Source organism: Coregonus clupeaformis, unplaced genomic scaffold (genome assembly GCF_020615455.1).
Source record: "Coregonus clupeaformis isolate EN_2021a unplaced genomic scaffold, ASM2061545v1 scaf0012, whole genome shotgun sequence".
NCBI lineage: Eukaryota > Metazoa > Chordata > Actinopteri > Salmoniformes > Salmonidae > Coregonus > Coregonus clupeaformis.
Window position 1 is genome coordinate 1,189,783 of NW_025533467.1, and position 23,659 is coordinate 1,213,441.

At 40.2% G+C, this 23,659-nt stretch overlaps 1 protein-coding gene across 1 annotated transcript in view; it reads right to left on the reverse strand.

Moving 5' to 3' along the window:
- Nucleotides 1-232: 232 nt before the first annotated feature.
- LOC121545446 (acid-sensing ion channel 1) overlaps nt 233-23,659 on the reverse strand; it is an 81,252-nt gene continuing 57,825 nt past the window's right edge. Inside the window, exons 3-11 of the mRNA XM_041855983.1 lie at nt 10,769-10,919; nt 8,775-8,902; nt 8,449-8,599; nt 8,295-8,351; nt 8,018-8,171; nt 7,696-7,787; nt 7,498-7,577; nt 7,167-7,268; nt 233-1,473 (exon numbers count right to left, since the gene is read on the reverse strand). Of these exons, the coding sequence (XP_041711917.1) occupies nt 1,378-1,473; nt 7,167-7,268; nt 7,498-7,577; nt 7,696-7,787; nt 8,018-8,171; nt 8,295-8,351; nt 8,449-8,599; nt 8,775-8,902; nt 10,769-10,919 (1,011 nt within the window). The 3' untranslated portion in view covers nt 233-1,377. The remainder of the gene's footprint in view (nt 1,474-7,166; nt 7,269-7,497; nt 7,578-7,695; nt 7,788-8,017; nt 8,172-8,294; nt 8,352-8,448; nt 8,600-8,774; nt 8,903-10,768; nt 10,920-23,659) is intronic.

Here is a 23,659-nt window from a genome sequence, read left to right on the forward strand (position 1 = left end):
GAAAAGTGCCTGTTCAAACAAGGTTAACATAGACTCTGGTTATTAACGCCCTTAACCCCATGTTGTAAACAAATATTTTGGTATTGTATGCATGTGTTTCTTCTGTTTCTCTGTAGTACAGGAAAGGTATAGCTGGCATAGATATGAAAGAGTAAGAAGTTTAGACCATCTTAAAAAATAAAATAAAGTCTGTCTTCAGATCTTGCCAAAAATGAAGCCAGATTCCACTGAATTGAAATTTCATTATACTTTATTGTTGCTTTTAAATAAATAAAACATCTGAAAACATGTAAACTGGTAGGCATAGTTTTTATAGAAAAACAAAAGTAAGAACACATACACATGGCTACATTAATTACATCAACAACAATAGGCAAGACTATGCAACCATGATCAGAACATTATCCATAGTCCTTCCTTGCAGTATTCTATTTACATGTTCATGGTACTGTTGTGCTTGAGAATAACAATACACAGTTATACACTATCATACAACTCCCCTTTTCCTATGATAAATACATCTAGCATGGCTAACTGAGGCATGAGTGATAAGATATAGTTTCATCATATGTACAGTAGGTGTTCCTAACTACCTCCAATGGTTCCTACCAAAATATATTGTAGTAACAGTTGTCCAATTGTTTAACTTTGGGGAGTCCGGCAGTATTTCCATTGTCAAAAAGGTGGTTTGACATCTCTCATCATGTAGTTCTATCTCATCTACTCATTTGGCTGTAAAACTTTCAAACTTCTTACTAAGAAAATAAAAATGTTGACTTCTCTGTTTTATTTCTTAGAAAATGGTGAACAATCTTTTCAATTGAATAATTACTTGTTTTTCACTCTATAATACAATATGAAAAATGCAACAATTGGACAGAAGCAGTAAATTAGAAAACGGGCCAATTTCGTGACTGCAATTAATTAACTTGAGAAAGTGTATTACTCTTGAAGTATCACACACACACACTCAAAAAGGGCATGCACACAAACACAACCATACAAACAAACAGACCAAAATTGTAGCACGGACAAACATGCCAATATACTGCGAGGACATTTCCCATCATCACACACCCAAAGCCAAAATATCTTAGTCCTGCTTGCTATATCTAAATGTAGCCCAAGTAAAATTACATTCTTAGAAGACAATACAATAACTATTTTATTTTGTACGTGGGTTAACATTGCCACTTTCATGACATTGCAGTCATTATGATCCAGCAGGCTATACGTGGCTAGCACTACTCTTGCACCAGTGGGGACTTCAGTGCTATTGAAGTGTTACGTATTACCGATCATCAAGCTTTATAATCTGTCCACTTTTGAATCAAATTTAAATGCTCCATTTCCTTACTTCCTTGTGTTCTGATTGGCTCAGCAGGTGACGTCCTCTGAGTTGCTCCGCCCTGTGTGATGAGGTAGAATATTGGCAGAGTATGGAGGTGGTGCATGACTATTGTCATGGAGAGACTGGGGTGGATAATGTGAAATGGATAGTTAGTGACAAAAAAAGTGGGAGTATAACACAAGAAAAAGAGAAGTTAAACTCAAACTCATGAAAGACAACCAGTGAGAAAGCAGAGATTGAACAGACAACATACAGTCATGCATATAAAAGTGTATCCTTCTGCAGATATGCTTCATAAATAAAATGCACAACATATTAGAAAGTTCCCTTTTAAATCAAAGTGCCACATTACCCACTGGCAGCGGTGTAAAGTACTCAAGCACTTTTTACTCCATACATTTTCCCTGACACCCAAACGGGACAGGAAAATAGTCCAATTCACACACTTATCTAGAGAACATCACTGGTCGTCATACTGCCTCTTATCTGGCGGATTCACTAAACACAAATGCATCGTTTGTAAATTACAGTGGGGAAAAAAAGTATTTAGTCAGCCACCAATTGTGCAAGTTCTCCCACTTAAAAATATGAGAGAGGCCTGTAATGTTCATCATAGGTACACGTCAACTATGACAGACAAAATGAGAAAAAAAAATCCAGAAAATCACATTGTAGGATTTTTAATGAATTTATTTGCAAATTATTGTGGAAAATAAGTATTTGGTCAATAACAAAAGTTTCTCAATACTTTGTTATATACCCTTTGTTGGCAATGACACAGGTCAAACGTTTTCTGTAAGTCTTTACAAGGTGTTCACACACTGTTGCTGGTATTTTGGCACATTCCTCCATGCAGATCTCCTCTAGAGCAGTGATGTTTTGGGGCTGTTGCTGGGCAACACGGACTTTCAACTCCCTCCAAAGATTTTCTATGGGGTTGAGATCTGGAGACTGGCTAGGCCACTCCAGGACCTTGAAATGCTTCTTACGAAGCCACTCCTTCGTTGCCCGGGCGGTGTGTTTGGGATCATTGTCAGGCTGAAAGACCCAGCCACGTTTCATCTTCAATGCCCTTGCTGATGGAAGGAGGTTTTCACTCAAAATCTCACGATACATGGCCCCATTCATTCTTTCCTTTACACGGATCAGTCGTCCTGGTCCCTTTGCAGAAAAACAGCCCCAAAGCATGATGTTTCCACCCCCATGCTTCACAGTAGGTATGGTGTTCTTTGGATGTAACTCAGCATTCTTTGTCCTCCAAACACGACGAGTTGAGTTTTTACCAAAAAGTTATATTTTGGTTTCATCTGACCATATGACATTCTCCCAATCCTCTTCTGGATCATCCAAATGCACTCTAGCAAACTTCAGACGGGCCTGGACATGTACTGGCTTAAGCAGGGGGACACGTCTGGTACTGCAGGATTTGAGTCCTTGGCGGTGTAGTGTGTTAATGATGGTAGGCTTTGTTACTTTGGTCCCAGCTCTCTGCAGGTCATTCACTAGGTCCCCCCGTGTGGTTCTGGGATTTTTGCTCACCGTTCTTGTGATCATTTTGACCCCACGGGGTGAGATCTTGCGTGGAGCCCCAGATCGAGGGAGATTATCAGTGGTCTTGTATGTCTTCCATTTCCTAATAATTGCTCCCACAGTTGATTTCTTCAAACCAAGCTGCTTACCTATTGCAGATTCAGTCTTCCCAGCCTGATGCAGGTCTACAATTTTGTTTCTGGTGTCCTTTGACAGCTCTTTGGTCTTGGCCATAGTGGAGTTTGGAGTGTGACTGTTTGAGGTTGTGGACAGTTGTCTTTTATACTGATGACAAGTTCAAACAGGTGCCATTAATACAGGTAATGAGTGGAGGACAGAGGAGCCTCTTAAAGAAGAAGTTACAGGTCTGTGAGAGCCAGAAATCTTCTTGTTTGTAGGTGACCAAATACTTATTTTCCACCATAATTTGCAAATAAATTGATTAAAAATCCTACAATGTGATTTTCTGGATTTTTTTTCTCAATTTGTCTGTCATAGTTGACATGTACCTATGATGAAAATTACAGGCCTCTCTCATCTTTTTAAGTGGGAGAACTTGCACAATTGGTGGCTGACTAAATACTTTTTTTCCCCACTGTATGTCTGAGTGTAGGAGTGTGTCCCTGGCTATCCGTAAATTTAAAAAACACGAAAATTGTGCCGTCTGGTTTGCTTAATATAAGGAATTTGAAATGATTTATACTTTTACTTTTGAAACTGAAGTATATTTTAGCAATTACATTTACTTTCGATACTTAAGTATATTTAAAACCAAATACTTTTAGACTTTTACTCAAGTAGTATTTTACTGGGTGACTTTCACTTTTACTTGAGTCATTTTCTATTAAGGTATCTTTACTTTTACTCAAGTATGACAATTGGGTACTTTTTCCACCACCGCCCACTGGGCACACCACGAAATTTCAACGAGGATTATCGGGTACTATTTGGTTGAGATGTTGATCAATGACATTACAACCTATATTCACCCACTCAAAAAGTTTGTTGAATTTCCAATGTATTATCACTATGCTTTCAACCATCTAAAAGCACAACCAAATTCCAATGGAAAAACAATGTCTGAATTTTGGTTTAGTTGTCACCCAAATGCCTATCACTGCGCTTTCAACCATTTAATAGCAAAGTTCAAATGGGAATACAATGTCAGATATTTTGATTATTTATACAATGGATTAATGTGTTATCACTGTGCTTCATCTAATAGCAGAACCAAATTACCTGGATTGCTGTTGAGATTACATTAAACGTGCATGGTGCATGTGATCAACGCTGTTCAAGATTCTGTGCAGATTATTACAGCAATTATGAAGATCTCCACAGATAAGTGTGGATCTATGTATGCTATCTTGAACATGCACACTTTATATGACCACATAAGAAGACATTTATAGATACAGTAACCTTAAAATGTGGCCATGGATGTGTCACTCATTTTAAGGTTGAATGTTACATTTGTAAGATAGCCTTAACTTTAGGCTATTTACTGTATTACAAAAGTAATATTGAATTGACAATGCAACCCAATATCAACATTTAAAGGAGATGTATTTACTGCTTGGATAGTTCCACCTGAGCCACTGGCTTTATCCCATTCTTTAACTTTTATTTTTGGTTGAGTTGGAGACGTGAATCTAACATAGCATTTGTTGACTTGTTGACACGTTAATAGGCTATTTATTGTATTTCAAATGTGATATTGAATTTTGTTTGGTTGTCAACGCAACCAAATACTGTATCAATATTTGATGGAGATTTATCTTCTCCTTGGATAGTTCCTCTGTGCCACTAACTTAGTCTAGCTTTAATTTGTGTTTGTCTACAAATTCATAATTGATATGTTGGATTCACGTCTCCATCTCAAACAAAAAGTACTTTAAATATACTGAACAAAAATATAAATGCAATATGCAACAATTTCAAAGATTTTACTGAGTTACAGTTCATATAAGGAAATCAGTCAATTTAAATTAATTAATATGGCCCTATCTATGGATTTCACATGACTGGGAATACAGATATGCATCTGTTGGTGAAATATACAGTACCTGTAAAAAAAATAAAAATAGGGGCGTGGATCAGAAAACCAGTCAGTATCTGGCATGACCACCATTTGCCTCATGCAGCGCGACACATCTCCTTCACATAAAGTTGATCAGGCTGTTGATTGTGGCCTGTGGAATGTTGTCCCACTCCTCTTCAATGGCTGTGCGAAGTTGCTGGATATTGGCGGGAACTGGAACACGCTGTCGTACACGTCGATCTAGAGCATCCCAAACATGCTCAATGGGTGACATGTCTGGTGAGTATGCAAGCCATGGAAGAACTGGGACATTTTCAGCTTCCTGGAATCCTGGGCTGGCATGGTTACATGTAGTCTGCGGTTGTGAGGCCGGTTGGACGTACTGCCAAATTCTGCCAGGTATGGTAGAGATATTGTAGATAAATTAACATTCAATTCTCTGGCAACAGCTCTGGTGGACATTCCTGCAGTCAGCATGCCAATTGCACGCTCCCTCAAAACTTGAGACATCTGTGGCATTTTTTGCACATTTTAGAGTGGTCTTTTATTGTCCCCAGCACAAGGTGCACCTGTGTAATGATCATGCGGTTTAATCAGCTTCTTGATATGCCACACCCTGTCAGGTGGATGGATTATCTTGGCAAAGGAGAAAAACTCACTAACAGGGATGTAAATACATTTGTGCACAAAATTTGAGAGAAATAAGATTTATGTGCTTATGAAAGATTATTTCAGCTCATAAAACATGGGACCAAAACTACATGTTGTGTTTATATTTTTGTTCAGTGTAAATGCACTTTAAATAAAGTTTGATTTGATTTAGTCCTATTCATTAACTTTGATTTTTGGTTGAGATGGAGATGTGAATCCAACATATCAATTATTAATTTGTAGACAAACTGGAATAAAAGACAGACTAAGTCAGCGGCAGAGATGGAACTATCCAAGCAGAAGATATAGAACATCTCTTTCAAATGTTGATACTTGATTGCGTTGTCAACCAAACACAATTCAATATCACTAAATATCCTTCAATTTGAAATCAACCAGAGCTTGAAACCCTAGACCTATTGTATTGTCTATTTTTAGTTGCATTCTGGGTTGAATTGAAACAATAGTTGTTGATAACTGTAAATGCTTTATAGGCCTAAATAGCATAATTGATGATGAGTGATGAAGTATGGTCACATTTCATTTGCTCTGTTAAACCTACCCTTTGGAATGACTTCGATGACAACAGTGAAGTTATTTTGTTTTTAAGTGGAGATCGCTCAACAATCATTCGAACGATAGCACATTGGTAATAAACAGTGACATAGCTAAGCAGGACTTGGTTAAAACTCTGGATGGGAGACCAAAGGGTAGCTGTAGATAGATCAATTCTCTAGTAGGAGGTGCTGCCCAGCCTATAGTTATTTTTTCTGATAGTGGATATAACATTGAAGATCTGACGTTGTTTTAAAGGTACAAACTCAACATATTTTAAACAAGGTTTGTCTATGTTGAAATTTGGTTACCATGACAAATTACATTGAAACAACATTGATTCAACCAGTTTGTGCCCAGTGGGTAGACACCTGCTACTTTTAAGATCTTGATTTTTTCCAAAGATATAGATGAGAGAAAACTTGATGGAAATTGATGGGTTGATGACATGTTTCTCAAGCTGATACACAACATCACAACCTCAATTGATAGCAATTGTAACTATCGTTGTTGCTTAGAAAAAATATAAGCTTGGATATTGTTTTTGCTATTTGATCTTCAATGTGGTATTCCATTCTTCTGTTGCAAAGCCATTTACATTAGCCAACGAAATCTAAGGGATGCATGTGGATGATCATTGAATTGGTTGTCTTGTATCCTGCTGTCTGCGAGGCAAAACTAGACATATCCCCCCATGCACACATTCATGAAACTCACCAGGTACAGATGTAGGATCTTAATAATGCAGGCTATTTAAAACTTGTAGTAGATTTGAGGTTTAAAAAGGCTTCTGAAGTTTGCAATTTACACAGACTTGATTTTCCTCTACAAAAAGGTCAATTAATTATAATCCACATAATAATTCACATTTCTGTTGCTGCAGGATTATTTTCCTGCTGTAGCAAACTGGCTCAAATTAAGATCCTACATCTGTATGTTCATTTAGAACACATTAAATCCTTCATTGAGATGTTTAGACATGAAGCAATATGGCTGCCTCCTTCTGAGAGCTGCAAATGGTTAGTGAAAGTTACTGACATGACATTTCACATCGTCCAGGCTCAGAACAGCTCCCTGGTCGTTGTTGTTGCTGTGCTTGTGTTTCTTCTCTGAGCATCGACAGAGCTTGTACTTTATCACCTGTGATGAAACACAGATGCACACTACAAAGGTCAGTGATGCTGTCGATTTGAGACAAATGCTGGTAAGAGAACAGGTGGACATTTTGACGTATGCCTGCCTCTTCGACAGTTATTTGTAAAACGCATAAATGTTTAATTCTGCTTTTCCAAGAGCTTACAATAATGAGTGAGACAGAAAGCATAATGGAAAAGTGTCACTGTAGAATACTAGAGAATGAAAAGATTACCTCATATATGTAGTCAAACAGTTCCAGAATAGTAAGGATACTGGCTCCAATGAAAAGACCCATCTGACCACCAATATCACCTGGGAAGAACAGAGAAATACAAGATTATCAAAGAAAATAAACTTTCCCAAAAGATACACATTTCCAACAAAGTATCCTTAAAAATAAAATGTATAGTTTTTTAAACAATTGAAATACCTAAAAGTCCTGCTACTTCATAGGCTTTCTTCTGTTCGATCGTCTCATAGTTTAGAGCCTCAAAGAAGATGTCCAGAACCAGGATATTGTCACTGTTACAGAAAAATACCATATTCAACATCTAAACAGCAAACAGTTTATGTAAGCTTCTGATAGAGAAAATCTTTACTTAGTTGCACTTGCTGTGTATTGGAAATGGAACTGGATGGTCAAAGATGCAAGGGCCAAAGCCCAAAGCAGATTTATTTGCCATTACATTTCTTGCTAAGTACTCCATACTCACTGTAAAGATTTTATCGGGTGTTTGGAACATTAGACTCACGCTATGTACTGCTCTGACTTGTTGTATTTCTTGGCCAGATACTTGGCAGAGGCCTTGCTGGGGATCTTGACGAAGGACAGCTCCTTGCTGTATCTGGTCATGTTGCACGGCGTCTCACACACACAGAAATCATTGTCTCTCTCCACCAGGAAGTCTGGGGGCAAAGAGCAAGACTGCAGCATTAACACTTCTTCTCTTTTTAGTCCATGTAAGTCATATAGAGACTGAAATAGAGTTGCTATGGTCTAAGAAACAGCAGTCTGGATCTATTCCTTACCAAGAGCTGGATCAGCACACTCTTTGTACAGCTCAGGGGTGCAGAATGGGGCATCTCCTGTACATAAAGAGTTGTTAATCAATTAATCTAAGTTGAACTTGAAAACTTAAAAAGTCCAGACTTGGTAAACGGCTGGGTGGGAGGGTTCACCTACCAGGCATGTGTACCATGCGGCAGTTACAGTTCTCCACCAGGTAGCGCGTCTCACAGTCGATACGGCAGGCTGTGATGCTGTACGTCTCAAAGAATTCTGAGTCCATCCATGTCACCTTACAGTCCCCCCAGGGGGGGGGCAAATATATCAGCTGGAACAGACACACATGACACCTGTTACACATACAATATAAGCTACAGTACAACTACAATTGAATAGGTGTTCAGTACTACAACAGTTACACAGGTGGTGCTTATAGTAGCATATTGTATATGTATTACTATTTTGTTTAAATAAAGTTTTACGAATAAATGTAATGTCCCTACCCGTTGTTCCTGGCAGGAGACAAAGGTCTGGAACCCAGGTGCCACCCCGAAGCCTAGCTGGTCAATGAAGGGTGGCTCCTCTTGATTGTGGATCTGAACTTTGATCCCAGCTTCGAATGATGTCTCATCTGTGGGGAAGGGAACATAGGCAGGGATCACTGCACAATCCATGCATGGCTTACTTAACTAATGAACCCACTGGCTCCAGCAGACAGATAGAGTGGTCTGTTGGATAGAGCAACACACGTGAGCTGTATTTAGTATTTATTAGGATCCCATTAGCTGTTGCCAAGGCAGCCGCTACTCTTCCTGGGGTCCAAACAGGAACAAAACAACACATCATAACAAAACAATAGTCTACATCAGGGATCATCAACTAAATTCAGCCGCAGGCCAATTTTTTTCTGGAGCGGATGGTCGGGGGGCCGGAACATAATTACAAATAATTTGTAGACTGCAACTTGACCACAAGAAGCCCAAACAGATATAATGCTTGACTAAAACATAATCATTTCAAACCTTGCTTACATTTGTATACGATCACATGTCTCTCTATTATGCATGGGAATACTTGGGAACAGATTTCTTAAATTAAAATCACTTGGAGCTGATTTCCTGGTATTTTTACAGTCTTTTATGTCCAACAATGAAAATTCCCACAATAAAAAAAAATAATAATAATCTCTTTTGCTCAGAAAACCTGGGGGGCCAAATAAAACCACTCCCAGGCCAAATTCAAATCCAGTTGGGGAACCCTGTTCTAAATCATAAATAAAACAATACGTGTATATTGTGTGAGTATGCGTGTGTGAATGTGCATGCGTGAGTGTGTGTCTCTTCACAGTCCGCATTGTGCTGTGAGGTGTTGTTCTATCTGTGTTTTAAATCAGATTTAACTGCTAGCTTGGGTTACCTGATGTAGAAGAGAGTTCCATGTAGTCATTGCTCTATGTAGTACTGTACGTTTTCCAGCCTCTGTTGTGGCCATAGGGACTGTGAAGAGACCCCTGGAGGCATGTCTTGTGGGGTATGTATGGGTGTCTGAGCTGTGTGTTAGATGTTTGAACAGACAGTTCGGTGCGTTCAACACGTCAATACCTCTCACAAAGACAAGAAGTGATGAAGTCAATCTCTCCTCTACTTTGAGCCAGGAGAGATTGACGTGCATGTTCTTGATATTAGCCCTCCGTGTACATTTAAGGGTCAGCCGTGCTGCTCTTTTCTAGGCCAACTGTAATTTTCCTATGTACTTCTTTGCAGCACTTGACCATATAACTGGGCAGTAGTCTAGGTGTGATAAAACTAGGGCCTGTAGGACTTGTTTGCTTGACTGTGATGCCAAGAAAGCAGAGCAGCGCTTTATCATGGACAGACCACTCACCATCTTAGCAACTGTTGCATCAGTATGTTTTGACCATGACAGTTTACAATCCAGGGATACACCAAGCAGTTTAGTCTCCTCAATTTGCTAATTTTCCACATTATTCATTACAAGATTTAGATTAGGTTTAGGGTTTAGCGAGTGATTTGTCCCAAATACAATGCTTTTAGTTTTTTATATATTTAGGACTAGCTTATTGCTAGCCACCCATTCTAAAACTGACTGCAGATCTTTGTTAAAGGTTGCAGTGAATTCACTTGCTGTGGTAACTGACGTGTATAACGTTGAGTTATCAGTGTACATAGACATACAGGCTTTACTTAATGCTAGTGGTAGGTCATTAGGAAAAATTGAAAACAGTAAAGGACCAAGACAGCTGCTTTGAGGTATACCACACTCTACCTGGTTTACGTTAGAGAGGCTTCCATTAAAGAAAACCCTCTGTGTTGTGTTTGATAGGTAGCTCTCAATCCATGAAATGGCAGAGGATGTAAAGCCATAACACATATGTTTTTTCAGCAGCAGATTATGATCGCTGTGTAATGAACTGGAGTCAAACACACACACACATGCACCCGCACTCACACACACACACACACACTTTTGTCCTCACCTGTCTCTCCCCACACAGGGAGGTACTCATCCTGTTGAATGTCCAGCATGAGCTCCAGACCGTTTCCCATCCCTCCCTTGGTAGTTATGAGAGGGGTGCGGCCCTCACCCCCTGCGTTGAACGTGTAACACTTCCCATAGCGAGTGAACACCTGAGGAGAAAGATGAGAAATATGAAAGGAATGAGATAGCAAGACCAGATGTCCTGGAACCATCCCTCACAATAGCAGGACCATATTCATCCAGATGTATGGCTCTGCGCAATAGTTTCTGTAAGCCAAGTTTTGTTCCTTACTGTAACTTGCCACTGGGGGTTAGTGTTAGTCTACATTAGACACAACAGTGCCATGAGTGATGAGAGTATTCCTCTGGGTTTGGGGTTACATATTCATCTGACTGAGGTGATGGAGACCGGCAGCCAGTTATTTAACATTCCCTCACAACCTCTTTATTATAGCTATAATAGAACTGCTGTAACCATGGAGACCAAGCATCCCTGCAAAGAACATACTTTATATGTTGAACATTGAGTCATATTTCAAGGAACAAAAGGTAAACATTCAGAAAACGTCACGGAACGGTACGGCTGCTGTGGGAACTCATCAACTGTTATGATGGCTTATGACATAAGTTATCGCAGCATGTCAGAAGTCACACTAGGCCCATAGATGGAGGACTGAAGCAATGCTATGAGAAACTCACAGAGTAAAGAAAGAGCACATCTGGTAATGCAGGGCACAGAAAGGGTAGTAAGTGCAGTAACATTATGTTTCATAAAACTATATTGAACAAAATTATAAAAGCAACATGCAATTAAAAAGATTTTACTGAATTACAGTTCATCAGTCAATTGAAATAAATTAATTAGGCCCTAATCTATGGATTTCACATGACTGGCCATAGGCCCACCCACTTGGCAGCCAGGACCACCCACTGGGGTGCCAGGCTCAGCCAATCACAATGAGTTTTTCTCCCAGGGCTTTATTACAGACAGAAATACTCCTCAGTTCCATTAGCTGTCAGGGTGGCTGGTCTCAGACGATCCCGCAGGTGAAGAAGCCGGATGTGGAAGTCCTGGGCTGGCGCGGATGCACGTGGTCTGCAGTTATGAGACCGGTTGGACGTACTGCCAAATTCTGCCAGGTTTCCCCCGACAAAAGGGTTTTATTACAGACAGAAATACTTTTCAGAACTTGAGACATCTGTGGCATTGTGTCGTGTGACAAAACTGCACATTTTAAAGTGGCCTTTTATTGTCCCCAGCACAAGGTGCACATGTGTAATGATCATGCTGTTTAATCAGCGTCTTGATATGCCAAACATGTCAAGTGGATGGATTATCTTGGCAAAGGAGAAATGCTCACTAACAGGGATGTAAATAAATTTGTGCACAAAATTTGAGAGAAATAAGCTTTTTGTGCTTATGGAAAAGTTCTGGGATCTTTTATTTCAGCTCATGAAACACGGGACCAACACTTAACATGTTGCGTTTATATTTTCATGTTCAGTGTATAAACAACAGCATGGAACTATGCTCATGTCTACAGTAAGTCATAAGTCATTTGTATTTATGACACTTGGGGAGTGTGATTTGAGTCACTCAAATCAAATCAAATGAAATTGTATTTGTCACATGCGCCGAATACAACAGGTGTAGACCTTACCGTAAAATGCTTACTTACAAGCCCTTAACCAACAATGCAGTTCAATAAATAGAGTTAAGAAAATATTTACTAAATAAACTAAAGTAAAACATTTTATAAAAAGTAACACAATAAAATAACAATAACGAGGCTATATACAGGGGGTACCGGTACCGAGTCAATGTGCGGGGGTATAGGTTAGTCAAGGTAATTTGTACATGTAGGTAGGGGTAAAGTGACTATGCATAGATAATAAACAGGGGGTCAATGTAAATTGTCCGGGTGGCCATTATTTTATTAATTGTTCAGCAGTCTTATGGCTTGGGGGTAGAAGCTGTTAAGGAGCCTTTTGGACCTAGACTTGGCGCTCTGGTACCGCTTGCCGTGCGGTAGCAGAGAGTACAGTCTATGGCTTGAGTGACTGGAGTCTTTGACAATTTTTTGGGCCTTCCTTCCTCAGCCCAAAGAGAGAGAGGGGATTGAATTGAATTGAATTGATTTTGGGTAACAGACATATACAACAAAATATACAATGTGGACCCAGAGGATATCACTTGAAAGTATAATTAAAACGCTTGTTTCCAAAGTGGTCCTCGATGGTAAAAAAAAAAAAACATATAATGATTAAAAGGCAAGAACAAATTACAAACAACCATAAATACATAAATGTATATTGACATCCTAAAAAGTGACACTATTCACTGCACTTTTCCCTAACCTTAAAAAGACAACCTTGTCCAAATGAAAAAGCTATTTCTACTTTTTCTTTGCTTGATCTCCAAGGGGAGGCTATTCCATAGACACATTCCTATATAGAAACATTTGCTCCTCGAAATACTGTTTCCTCTTGGCCTTTTACAAGACATAACACTAGCTCTGGTACTGTAACTGTGTTGGTTATAGACCATATCAATGCAGTTTTTCATATAACCTGGGGCACGATCATTTAAGATGTCAAACATATGATAAAGTTTAAGTTGGTCCACTCTGGACTCCAAAGGCAACAAGCCCACCTTCCGGAACTCCTGTAGCCCTATGTGGGTCCTAGGGGGGACAATCAGCATATACCTGATAACATTATTTTGCATGATCTGCATTCAGCTTTTTTGATAGCCCACTATACCAAGCAGAGCAGGCTTAAATCAAAATGACACTGAATCAAGGTTGAGACAAGCAGTTTCTTAACTTTGATGTTAAAATATCTAGTTTTATGATATACACATTTCAATTTGTTCGCCATTTTATAAATAATTTTAGCAGCAATCAGGTCTCCAGTAAGGGATTGATCTAGGGACTCACCAAGATAAATTACACTTGTTTTAGATTCAATCTCCTTGCCTGCACAGTTGACCATTATCTTGTCAGCCCTAAGCAATCTACGTTTTGTTCCAAACAAAATCGATTCAGTTTTTCCCAAATGTAGCGACAATTTGTTGTCAGTCAACCAATCTCTAACAAAATGCAATTCCTTACTCAGGGTCTCCTCTATGTAAACTGTATCCTTTCCTGATACTAGTATGGCTAAGCCATCAGCATAAAGAAGGAGTTTGCACTTTACTGTATCTGGCATATCATTAACATATATAAGAAATAAGAGGGGCCCTAAAATTGATCCCTGCGGTACTCCACAGGATATTTCTTTGGCCTCTGACAGAACATCCCCAACATTACATACTTGTGTTCTGTTGGTCAGATAAGACCTAAACCAATTCACTGCTACGTCATTTAAACCCATGCATTTCAGTTTCATCAGGAGAATATAATGGTCCACAGTGTCAAAAGCTTTCTGCAAGTCTAACATGACCATACCTGTATAGTTCCCCTTCTCACTTTCCTGCTTGATGTGGGCAAAAAGGTGGATAAGGCAAGTATAAGTGGAATGAGCTGTTCTAAAGCCAGATTGGAGTTCATAAAGAAGTTTGTGCTCGAGGGGAGAAAGAATTAGAGAGAGAGAGAAAACATTTGAGAGAGAGAGCGAACAAGAGAGAGAATAAGATGGAAAGAGAGGGAGAGGTTAAGAGAGGTAAAGAGTGGGAGCGGGCCATTGCTCAGCGTTATGGCGCAACATGACACGTCTGTGAATAGAGAGAGGGCTGACAAACAAACACAATGATTGTTGACTGAGTTTGGGCAGTGCCAAGGGCAGTTAGACAGCGTTGCCATCTATCATCACACACACACACACACACACACACACACACACACACACACACACACACACACACACACACACACACACACACACACACACACACACATTTGTTTTACTAACCTGTGGGGACCAAACAATTGATTCCCATTCAACCTAAACCTAACGCCTAACCCTAACCCTAATTGTAATCCCAAACCTCCCCACTTGTCAGAACTTTCCTTGTTTTACTATCCTTGTGAGGACTTCTGGTCCACACAAGGATAGTAAAACCAAACACACACACACACACACACAAACACACACACACACACACACACACACACACACACACACACACACAATGGCTGACAATTACAGGATCAATGTTCAGTTTTCTCTGTCGTGAGGGACTGCTACCCAGCTATAGACTTGTAGACTGACTGGAAATCACTGTGGGGTAAATTCATTACTGATATTTTCAGACACACTGAATGGAGTATGTGAGTATTCTGGAGGATGTTTCTGTCATCATTGCCTAGACAAGAAAATAGGCTTCTAATCTCAACCACTGTTAGAGCAAAAATACTCTCCTACCTCACACTATACTTCCATATTTTCTATGCATTCTGTAACAAGCTTCTACTCTGCTTCCATTCTGCTTCTACCCATCCACCCATATCTTACTCACACGTTTTCCTAATTCCTTTACACTCTCTTTATCCATCATCAACGCTACCCCACTCCTTCCTCCTTCCTGCTATCCTCCCTCCCTCTCTTCATCCATTCCGCTGAACTTTGACTGGCATCGTCATAGACTTGTGTCTACTCTGCAGAGCCTAATGACATATGGGGAAGTTACTAACCATATGTTAGTTCTATGTTAGCCTCTACATCTAACCTCAATGAGTGCATGTTCTTTCTGAATACATGAATGAATAAGGTCAGAGTGCCAGATGCTCTTTATGAACAAATTAATCAATGAATGAGTGTGTGATGTCAGCAAGTGCCTGTTCTTTATGAATACATTAATGAATGAACATGTCTTTTCTAAAGTTAGGAATTAGATTTTTATGTATAAAAAAAAAAAAAGTATTACAATGTAATGCAAGTTCGCGAATTAATGATTTAATTTGTGTGAGGCGTGCAGTTTGTGTCTTTGTGCACGTTGCTATCTATGCCACATTTTACTTTCTGCTGCCTTTGTTGGCAATTCACTAAAATGACTACTTTACAGAGAAATCAATGCTCTTTACCCACTCTAAAGATCAAAGGCACATCTTAAAGAGTTTGCAATCTTACAGAGTCTATAATCTTTGGAGCTCCCGGTAGTCAATCAATGCCTGTCATTCATAGTGCGTTTCCCACAATTGAAAAGCATTAGCACTCTCCTGTGTTTAATCATATACATCAATGTGCATTTCCTTCCTTAGAGGCCAGGCAGACTGTAGAATAAGTCCTAAATCACTAATCCACACACTCTCCTGGCTGTTGGAGGAGACCTGATACACCCCAGCCATCCACCATCTGTTAAAGGATGCCTCTGCAGGGTGAAATTAATCCATTAGCACTCTGTTGTTTTATGAGAGAACGTTTCAGAGACTTAGAACAGCCTCTGTAAAGTGCAACCACTTGCTCAGTTATTATGCTGCTCTATTAAACAGCCTAGGCGCCGGCAAAGAGATTGCGATTTAAATGGTAGTAGCAGCCATGTGTCAGGCAGCAGTGACCGGTCGGCGGTCGGCACGCATAATCTTTTTTCCAGAGAGTGCTAATGTTGTAATTTGCTTGTTGATGCAGCAGGCATCTAAGTAATCTGGAAAATCTGGAACAACTCCCAAGATAGCCAATTTTACAGATTAATGGACTTTGTTGAACTTTAGTTAAGAAAGAAAGAAAACTTAAAAACACTTTGATACAACAGGCAAGAGAGTTAACAGATTTACACATTGTTAATTGTGCTCATGAAAGGAGTATGCCTATTCAAATGCATTAAAAAAGGATACAGCTTTTAATGCCATAGTTCGGATCAGAGTCTTACCAACCTGACACCCGTCTCTCTTGTTCTAGCTTCCACCTGTCTTTCCCGCCCAAACTGAAGGGCAATCCAAGAACAGTAAAACAGGGAGGCTCTCGACTGCTGAGTGCTGACTGACTTCTGTGAGGGAGAGAGATTGCAGCTCAAAGGCTCATGTAGTAGCCCCAATCCGCCATGTCAGAATACAGGTAGATAACCGGTCAGGATGGAACAACAGCAACCCACTGTCCTTTCTGTTCTGTCAGTATGGTTCTCTGTTCTGTTATCGACTGTGTGTGTTTGGACAACGGCTGCTGACTCACCAAACTAATGACAAGCTTTGGGTAAAACTGAAGGTCTTCCCATGCAGGACTTCAAATACCAAGGCTAGGGGATTTAATGAGTGTGTGTATGTGTGTGTGGGTTGTGTGTGTGTGTGTCTCAAGAGTGTGTGTGTCAAGCTGAGTGTGTTAATGATGGCTGAAAAGCATAGTGGCTCAATAGTTACTTGTCAAATTTTGTCACAAAAGAAACAACTGTCGGGAACAAGTGAACTGAAGTGAACCACAGGCCTCCACAGGGAAGATGGCTATATAAAAGCCTGCCACTCAGTAAATGTTTCAATTCATTTGTGTTCCGGCAGTAAAAAGAGAGATCCATAAACTGTCACAAGCAAGTCATACTTCATCTTGATTCTACAAAACAATATGTGGATATGGTGTAGAGAATAGCTAAAATGTTTTCCTCCAAATGAATACCTTTTTACAGTACAGCCTGCTTTTTTAAAATGGTGTATAAAGATGTCTACAGCCTACTGTGTTTTTTAGATTTCAACATCATGAAACACCATACAGTACATTCAACTGTCTGTAATTGTACAAAACCCTGTACAGAAATCATAGTAAAATAATATGTTTAGTTTAACACACGTCTGTTGTCACAGGTCACAGCTAGAGTAATATATCTGGACATGAATGAATCACCCAATACCAGCCACTTCCAATGGCTTTCCTGTCAGATAGCACCTTGAGCCAGACAGGCCTGTAAGCAGCAGAGTTGTCTAATGATCAGTTCATGGATATAGAGACAGCAGGACCTCTGACGTCACTGACAACAAAGGAGAAAAAAAAGAAACAGAGCAGGAGCTGTTTACTTGTATTTTTCCACTTTAGATTATTTGCAGGGGAGATCCAGCACTACATGCCTTGATGCTCTGCAATTAATCATCAAATTAATTTAGGCTGTCAGAATAACTTGACTCATTGCTACAATCATTACCTGTGTGGTATGCAGCGCCATTGTTTGCATTATATCCTTGTGATGGATCCTCTTTTCAGCTTTCCATCACAAACACAATTTTTTTCTGCCCACTGGGCACAGACGTCTATTCCATTCAAATGACGTGGAAACAACGTTGATTCAACCAGTGTGCCCAGTGGGTGGGTTATGAAAATTATAATTAATCTCCCACACAATGAGAGTGTTTCTTTCCCTTAATTGCTCCTTTATTTTCGCCCTCCATCCATCCCTTACCCCCTCCCTCTCCTCACTGTCTCCTCTGAGCTATGATGTGATATTCCCAGTGGACTCCTTTCCATCTCCTCCCTCCTCCTGCTCAGTTTGATTAATATTTGAAAGGCCGACAGAGACGCTCCACTCCTCTCCACCATTCCTCTCATCCCACTTCCAGACACTGCCAGGACTCTCAGTATCTATCACCTTCAGAGGCTATAGCATCATAGCATGGGATGAGAGACATAGCGGCAGAGAGCGAGAGAGAGAGACAGGGAGACAGGGAGAAGGGGTGAGGGGGGAGGAAGGGGGGGAGTGAGAGAGAGAGAGAGAGAGAGAGAGAGAGAGAGAGAGAGAGAGAGAGAGAGAGAGAGAGAGAGAGAGAGAGAGAGAGAGAGAGAGAGAGAGAGAGAGAGAGAGAGTTAAGGAAGCCAGAACAGAACAGCTTCAATGCACCTTGGCATAGATTCTACAACTGTCTGGAAGTCTATTGGAGGGATGCTGTGACGAGTACTGAGTATACGAAGAGGCAGGACGCAGACGCAGGAATTAACAAGGTAAAGGTTTACTTAATAATGAGAAAGAGAATAACAAAGAGAGAGTAAACAACACGACGCTAACAATTACACACAACAATGAACTAACAGTCCATGGCTATATAGTGGTGGTGATGAGATGATGAGGTGCAGGTGCGCTGGAGGTGATTAGGGTGCGTTGGGTTTCCATTCCTGTGTTTGCCGAGGTGGTGCGCTCAGACCGGTGGCTCAGTAGACCGGCGAATCAGAGCGCCGGAGTGGAGCAACGGGAGGAGACGTGACAGATGCGACACCATTCTTCCATGAGAAATTCTATAATGTGGTGTTTTGTTGATGGTGGTGGAAAACGCTGTCTCAGGCGCCGTGCCAAAATGTCCCATAAATGTTCAATTGGGTTGAGATCTAGTGACTGAGACGGCCATTGTATATGGTTTACATTGTCATCAAACCATTTAGTGACCACTCGTGCCCTGTGAATGGGGGCATTGTCATCCTAGGGGGCATAGCCATGGTAGCCAAAATAATGGCCTGCCCAGCATTTGTATACATGACCCTAAGCATGATGGGATGTTAATTGCTTAGGAACCACACCTGCTTTCAATATACTTTATTTCCCTCATTTACTTGAGTATTTCCATTATTTTAGCAGTTACCTGTATATTGGTAGATGCATTATGTTTGTGATACATATTTGGAGAGTAATTGCAAAAAGCGTTTAAAAAGCAATGAACAATAGAGCAGTTAGATTGGCTATTCATTGATGAATCAACTATAGTGTATTCACCATCTAGTACTCAGGCAATAAAAACAACACAGCATAAAGAGATCAAAACCACTGGCACGTTCAGAAACGTAAAACTGCATGGGGGTCTCAACAACACAAGTCCAATCAAATGGTGAGTAACACTGTTGGGTAGAATCTTCTGTACGGTATGTCTCCGAGAGAGACTATAACGGGCAACTTGAAGCCAACCTGGTCTTCTATGGTTTGAGGAAAACTGGCCAAAGTGCCATGACATGCTAAGAAAAAATAAGCCTTTCAACACTGGGAAAAAAAGCAGGTGAGAAAAAAAGAGTAAAATAATCCCTATTACCCCCACCTCCTGCTGGCTTTTTCTTAAATGGAGTAGAAAATATCTCCATATTTAAACAAGGGCATACTAAAACCCTGTTAAAAACAGGCTCTTTTTCAGCCATCTGTATTAGTCCTCCCCTGGTGAATGGTGAAAGCGGGCATGTGGATTTCAACACTAGATAAAGAATGTGTTTGGATTGCAGGCAGACTCTCTGTCAGATACATGCAATTTTCTATAAAATCTCCCAGGCAGCAATAAAGCCATAATTCCCCACAGAGTGAGCCCCAAATGAGGCAGCAAGGGGACTGGGCTATTCTCTGTCAGTCTGCCTTAGTTTATAAACTACCATTTTCCACCAATCTGTTGTATCTACAGTGAATAATGGTAGTACCTCTAGATAGCTACATACAAAATAGATCTGAACCGATAAAGATACATAGTAATCCATTTCTGTCTTATACTCTTTATTAGTGGACAAAATCATATACGATATCACCAACGGTGATGCAAAGCAAATACAGTATATCTGGTCATTTCATCCAATTAAAGTGAATTGTCTACCTATGCACAGACAGGCACAGCTATTCCTCAATGTCAGATTTTATGTTTCCTACTGTGCTGCCTCAGTTTTCCTCCAGTGACACCCTTCACCTTGTTTATATAGTCAACCATAAATACATGCACAGCACAAGCCGACTTCCTAACCCAACCTGTCAGTTTCGTTCATCTTTTTTATCGCCTACGAATCGACTGATTGGTTCTGCCGTCCGCCTACAATACCCACGCTCCCCATGCTGGGAGAGCTCTGCCGGGCACAGAGACCATTTACATTTACATTTTAGCTGTTAACTCCAGAGTGCTGTGTCCCCTCCTCATACACCGCTGAGTAAACATCAATGGATAAACAGCCTGAGGGGAAGTAAGTGGGCTTCTACAGTATGCAGGGTTTCTAGGAGAGAATTGCTATGAGTCTCTATCTGCAGGGTTAATCTGTGAGCTTGACTGAATCAAGTGGATGTATGTGACCCTGTTTTACACCCTGCCTCTCAAAAACCTCTGCCATGAGAAGATTCATTGAAAGGTTTATTTGGGTCCGCTTTTATAGTCGAGCCAAACCAAGCTGTACCAAGCACAGTTTGGTTTGGGGCTGCACGGTAGTGTTAAAAGGGTTTTTAGTTGTCTCTCTAGAGAAAGAGCTGTCAATCATGATTGTGTGTGTGTGTGTGTTTTGCCAGAGTAATACTGCTCAGTCAGTAGCTAGTGTTTTAGAACATTCTGTCCTCCAAACACACATTTATCAGTGCTTTGGAGCACTTTATTGTGAGTAGGTACTCTGGTGTTCATCAAAACGAGACACACACACAGATGAAAATTGTGTTTGTGAGTGTTGTCTTATTATGAGGAGAGCAGTTTGTTGTGTTTCAGAGCTGGCTGATTGCCTGCACCCTGCTGAGAGGGAGTCAAGAGGTTCATTAGTTAATGCAGACTGCACAGTTCCTAGAATGTATTTTAGGATAATGATCGGTGGTGTATGTGTGTGTGTTTGTTTGTTTCTGTGTGTGTGTGTGTGTGTGCGTGTGTGTGTGTTTGTTTGTTTCTGTGTGTGCGTGCTTGTGTATGTGTGTGTGTTTGTTTGTTTCTGTGTGTGCGTGCTTGTGTATGTGTGTGTGTTTGTTTGTTTCTGTGTGTGTGTGCGTGTGTGTGTGTGTGTGTTTGTTTGTTTCTGTGTGTGTGTGCGTGTGTGTGTGTGTGAGTTGGGAGGGTTCAGTAAAGAAAAGAAGAGAAGACCATTAAGAAAAGAAAAGCAATTTACTTACATTAATTGAGTATAGTAATGCTATTTTAATTAATATAGTCGCTCTGTGTTTTCCTTGTATCCTTATAATTTAAGCATACTCAAATCAATAGCTCTTTCAATAATTTAAGCATACTCAAATCAATAGCTCTCAGTGCCTTAATAATAAGATTACTTTCATGAATACATAGTTAGATGCATTTTAATTACTTCTGATATGGTACCGAAGGTAAATGAGCAGAATCAAATCCCATTTTCCTGAATTTAAGGGAAATATAGGAAAGTGTAGTGGGTATTACACCAGTGAATACTGATCTGTGTGCTTTGCCCCTGTTTCACTTTGACATCGCTCTAGAACAGGAGAAAAGAGCCACATCAAAAAGTCAGACAGACAAGCCTTTAGGCTGCGAGGAAATGCCTATACACATACTATACATTACAGTGCATCCGGAAAGTATTCATACCGCTTGACATTTTCCACATTTTGTTACGTTACAGCCTTATTCTAAAATTGATTAAATCGTTTTTCCCTCACCAATCTACACACACTACCCCACAATGACAAAGCAAAAACCGGTTTTAAGAAATGTTTGCAAATGTATTAAAAATAAAATACTGAAATTTTACATTTACATAAGTATTCAGACCATTTACTCAGTACTTTGTTGAAGCGCCTTTGGCAGTGATTACAGCCTTGAGTCTTCTTGGGTATGATGCTACAAGCTTGGCACACCTGTATTTGGGGAGTTTCTCCCATTCTTCTCTGCAGATCCTCTCAAGCTCTGTCAGCTTGATCGGTGGTGTATGTGTGTGTGTTTGTTTGTTTCTGTGTGTGTGTGCGTGTGTGTGTGTGTGTGTGGGGAGGGTTCAGTAAAGAAAAGAAGAGAAGACAATTAAGAAAATAAAAGCAATTTACTTACATTAATTGAGTATAGTAATGCTATTTTAATTAATATAGTCGCTCTGTGTTTTCCTTGTAACCTTATAATTTAAGCATACTCAAATCAATAGCTCTTTCAATAATTTAAGCATGCTCAAATCAATAGCTCTTTCAGTGCCTTAATAATAAGATGACTTTCATGAGATGTGCTTTCCTACTGTCCCACTCTCCACTCCTCATCTTCAATTCCCATCTGTGAGCCTAGATATAGTGTACCATCAAGACAAAGGGCAATAACAAGACAAAGTCTGGCTGAGGGATAAGAAGAGTACTTTCTTTATTCAACTGCATGCTCTGTTTTGTATAAAATGTTAATCTGGAAAGTCTCTGTTTCATCAGCTTTTCATCAGTCAACATGGAAACTAAGATTAAAGTAGTGAGTTCCTCTTAACGTAACACCTATCATTTTGGTACTCCAAAATCAGCCAAATACAGGGTTCCATCAAAGGGCTCTTCAGGGAAATAGGGAATGGCCTCATAATTGTGTTAATTTATCATCAGTGGAACTCGTGTTGCCTTTGGTGTAGTCAGGAGGGAAAGGAGTGACTGAGGGGAATAAAACGCCGGCAGCTTCCCCCCGAGCAAACCCCCTCCCTGGGTGTGACAAATTTCTCACTCTGCTGAGAGAAATCCGCTGAGGCTCCAGATTTCCTAGGCTGTCACGTGGTCTCCCTGAGCACATAGAGATTAATACGTTTCCCAGATAGCACACATAAGCAACTTTGACTCCCCAACATGCAACGTTCGCGCCATCACTTTCTGCTGAATCGCAGAGTGACAGGAAGCTGGGAGTTCAAGCTGGGAGGCGAGATAACCCTTAACGCCTGGCCGGTCACAGGGAATCAACAGGAGGTGTGAGTGAGAACATCACAAAGGATTCAACACACAACACTTGAGGTGCTTAACTCTCCAGACAAGAGTAGCTGGATCATTCAGAAATTTCATTCAGTATCTAGCCACTGGCCAACTATGATATACAGTGGGGAGAACAAGTACTGCTGATTTTGCAGGTTTTCCTACTTACAAAGCATGTAGAGGTCTGTAATTTGTATCATAGGTACACTTCAACTGTGAGAGACGGAATCTAAAACAAAAATCCAGAAAATCACATTGTATGATTTTTAAGTAATTAATTTGCATTTTATTGCATGACATAAGTGTCACGACCCGGTGCGAGAAACAGTCACTAATAATTGTCAGAACCCAGAAGATGAGGCAGACACAGCTGTACTAGAGATGGTGGTT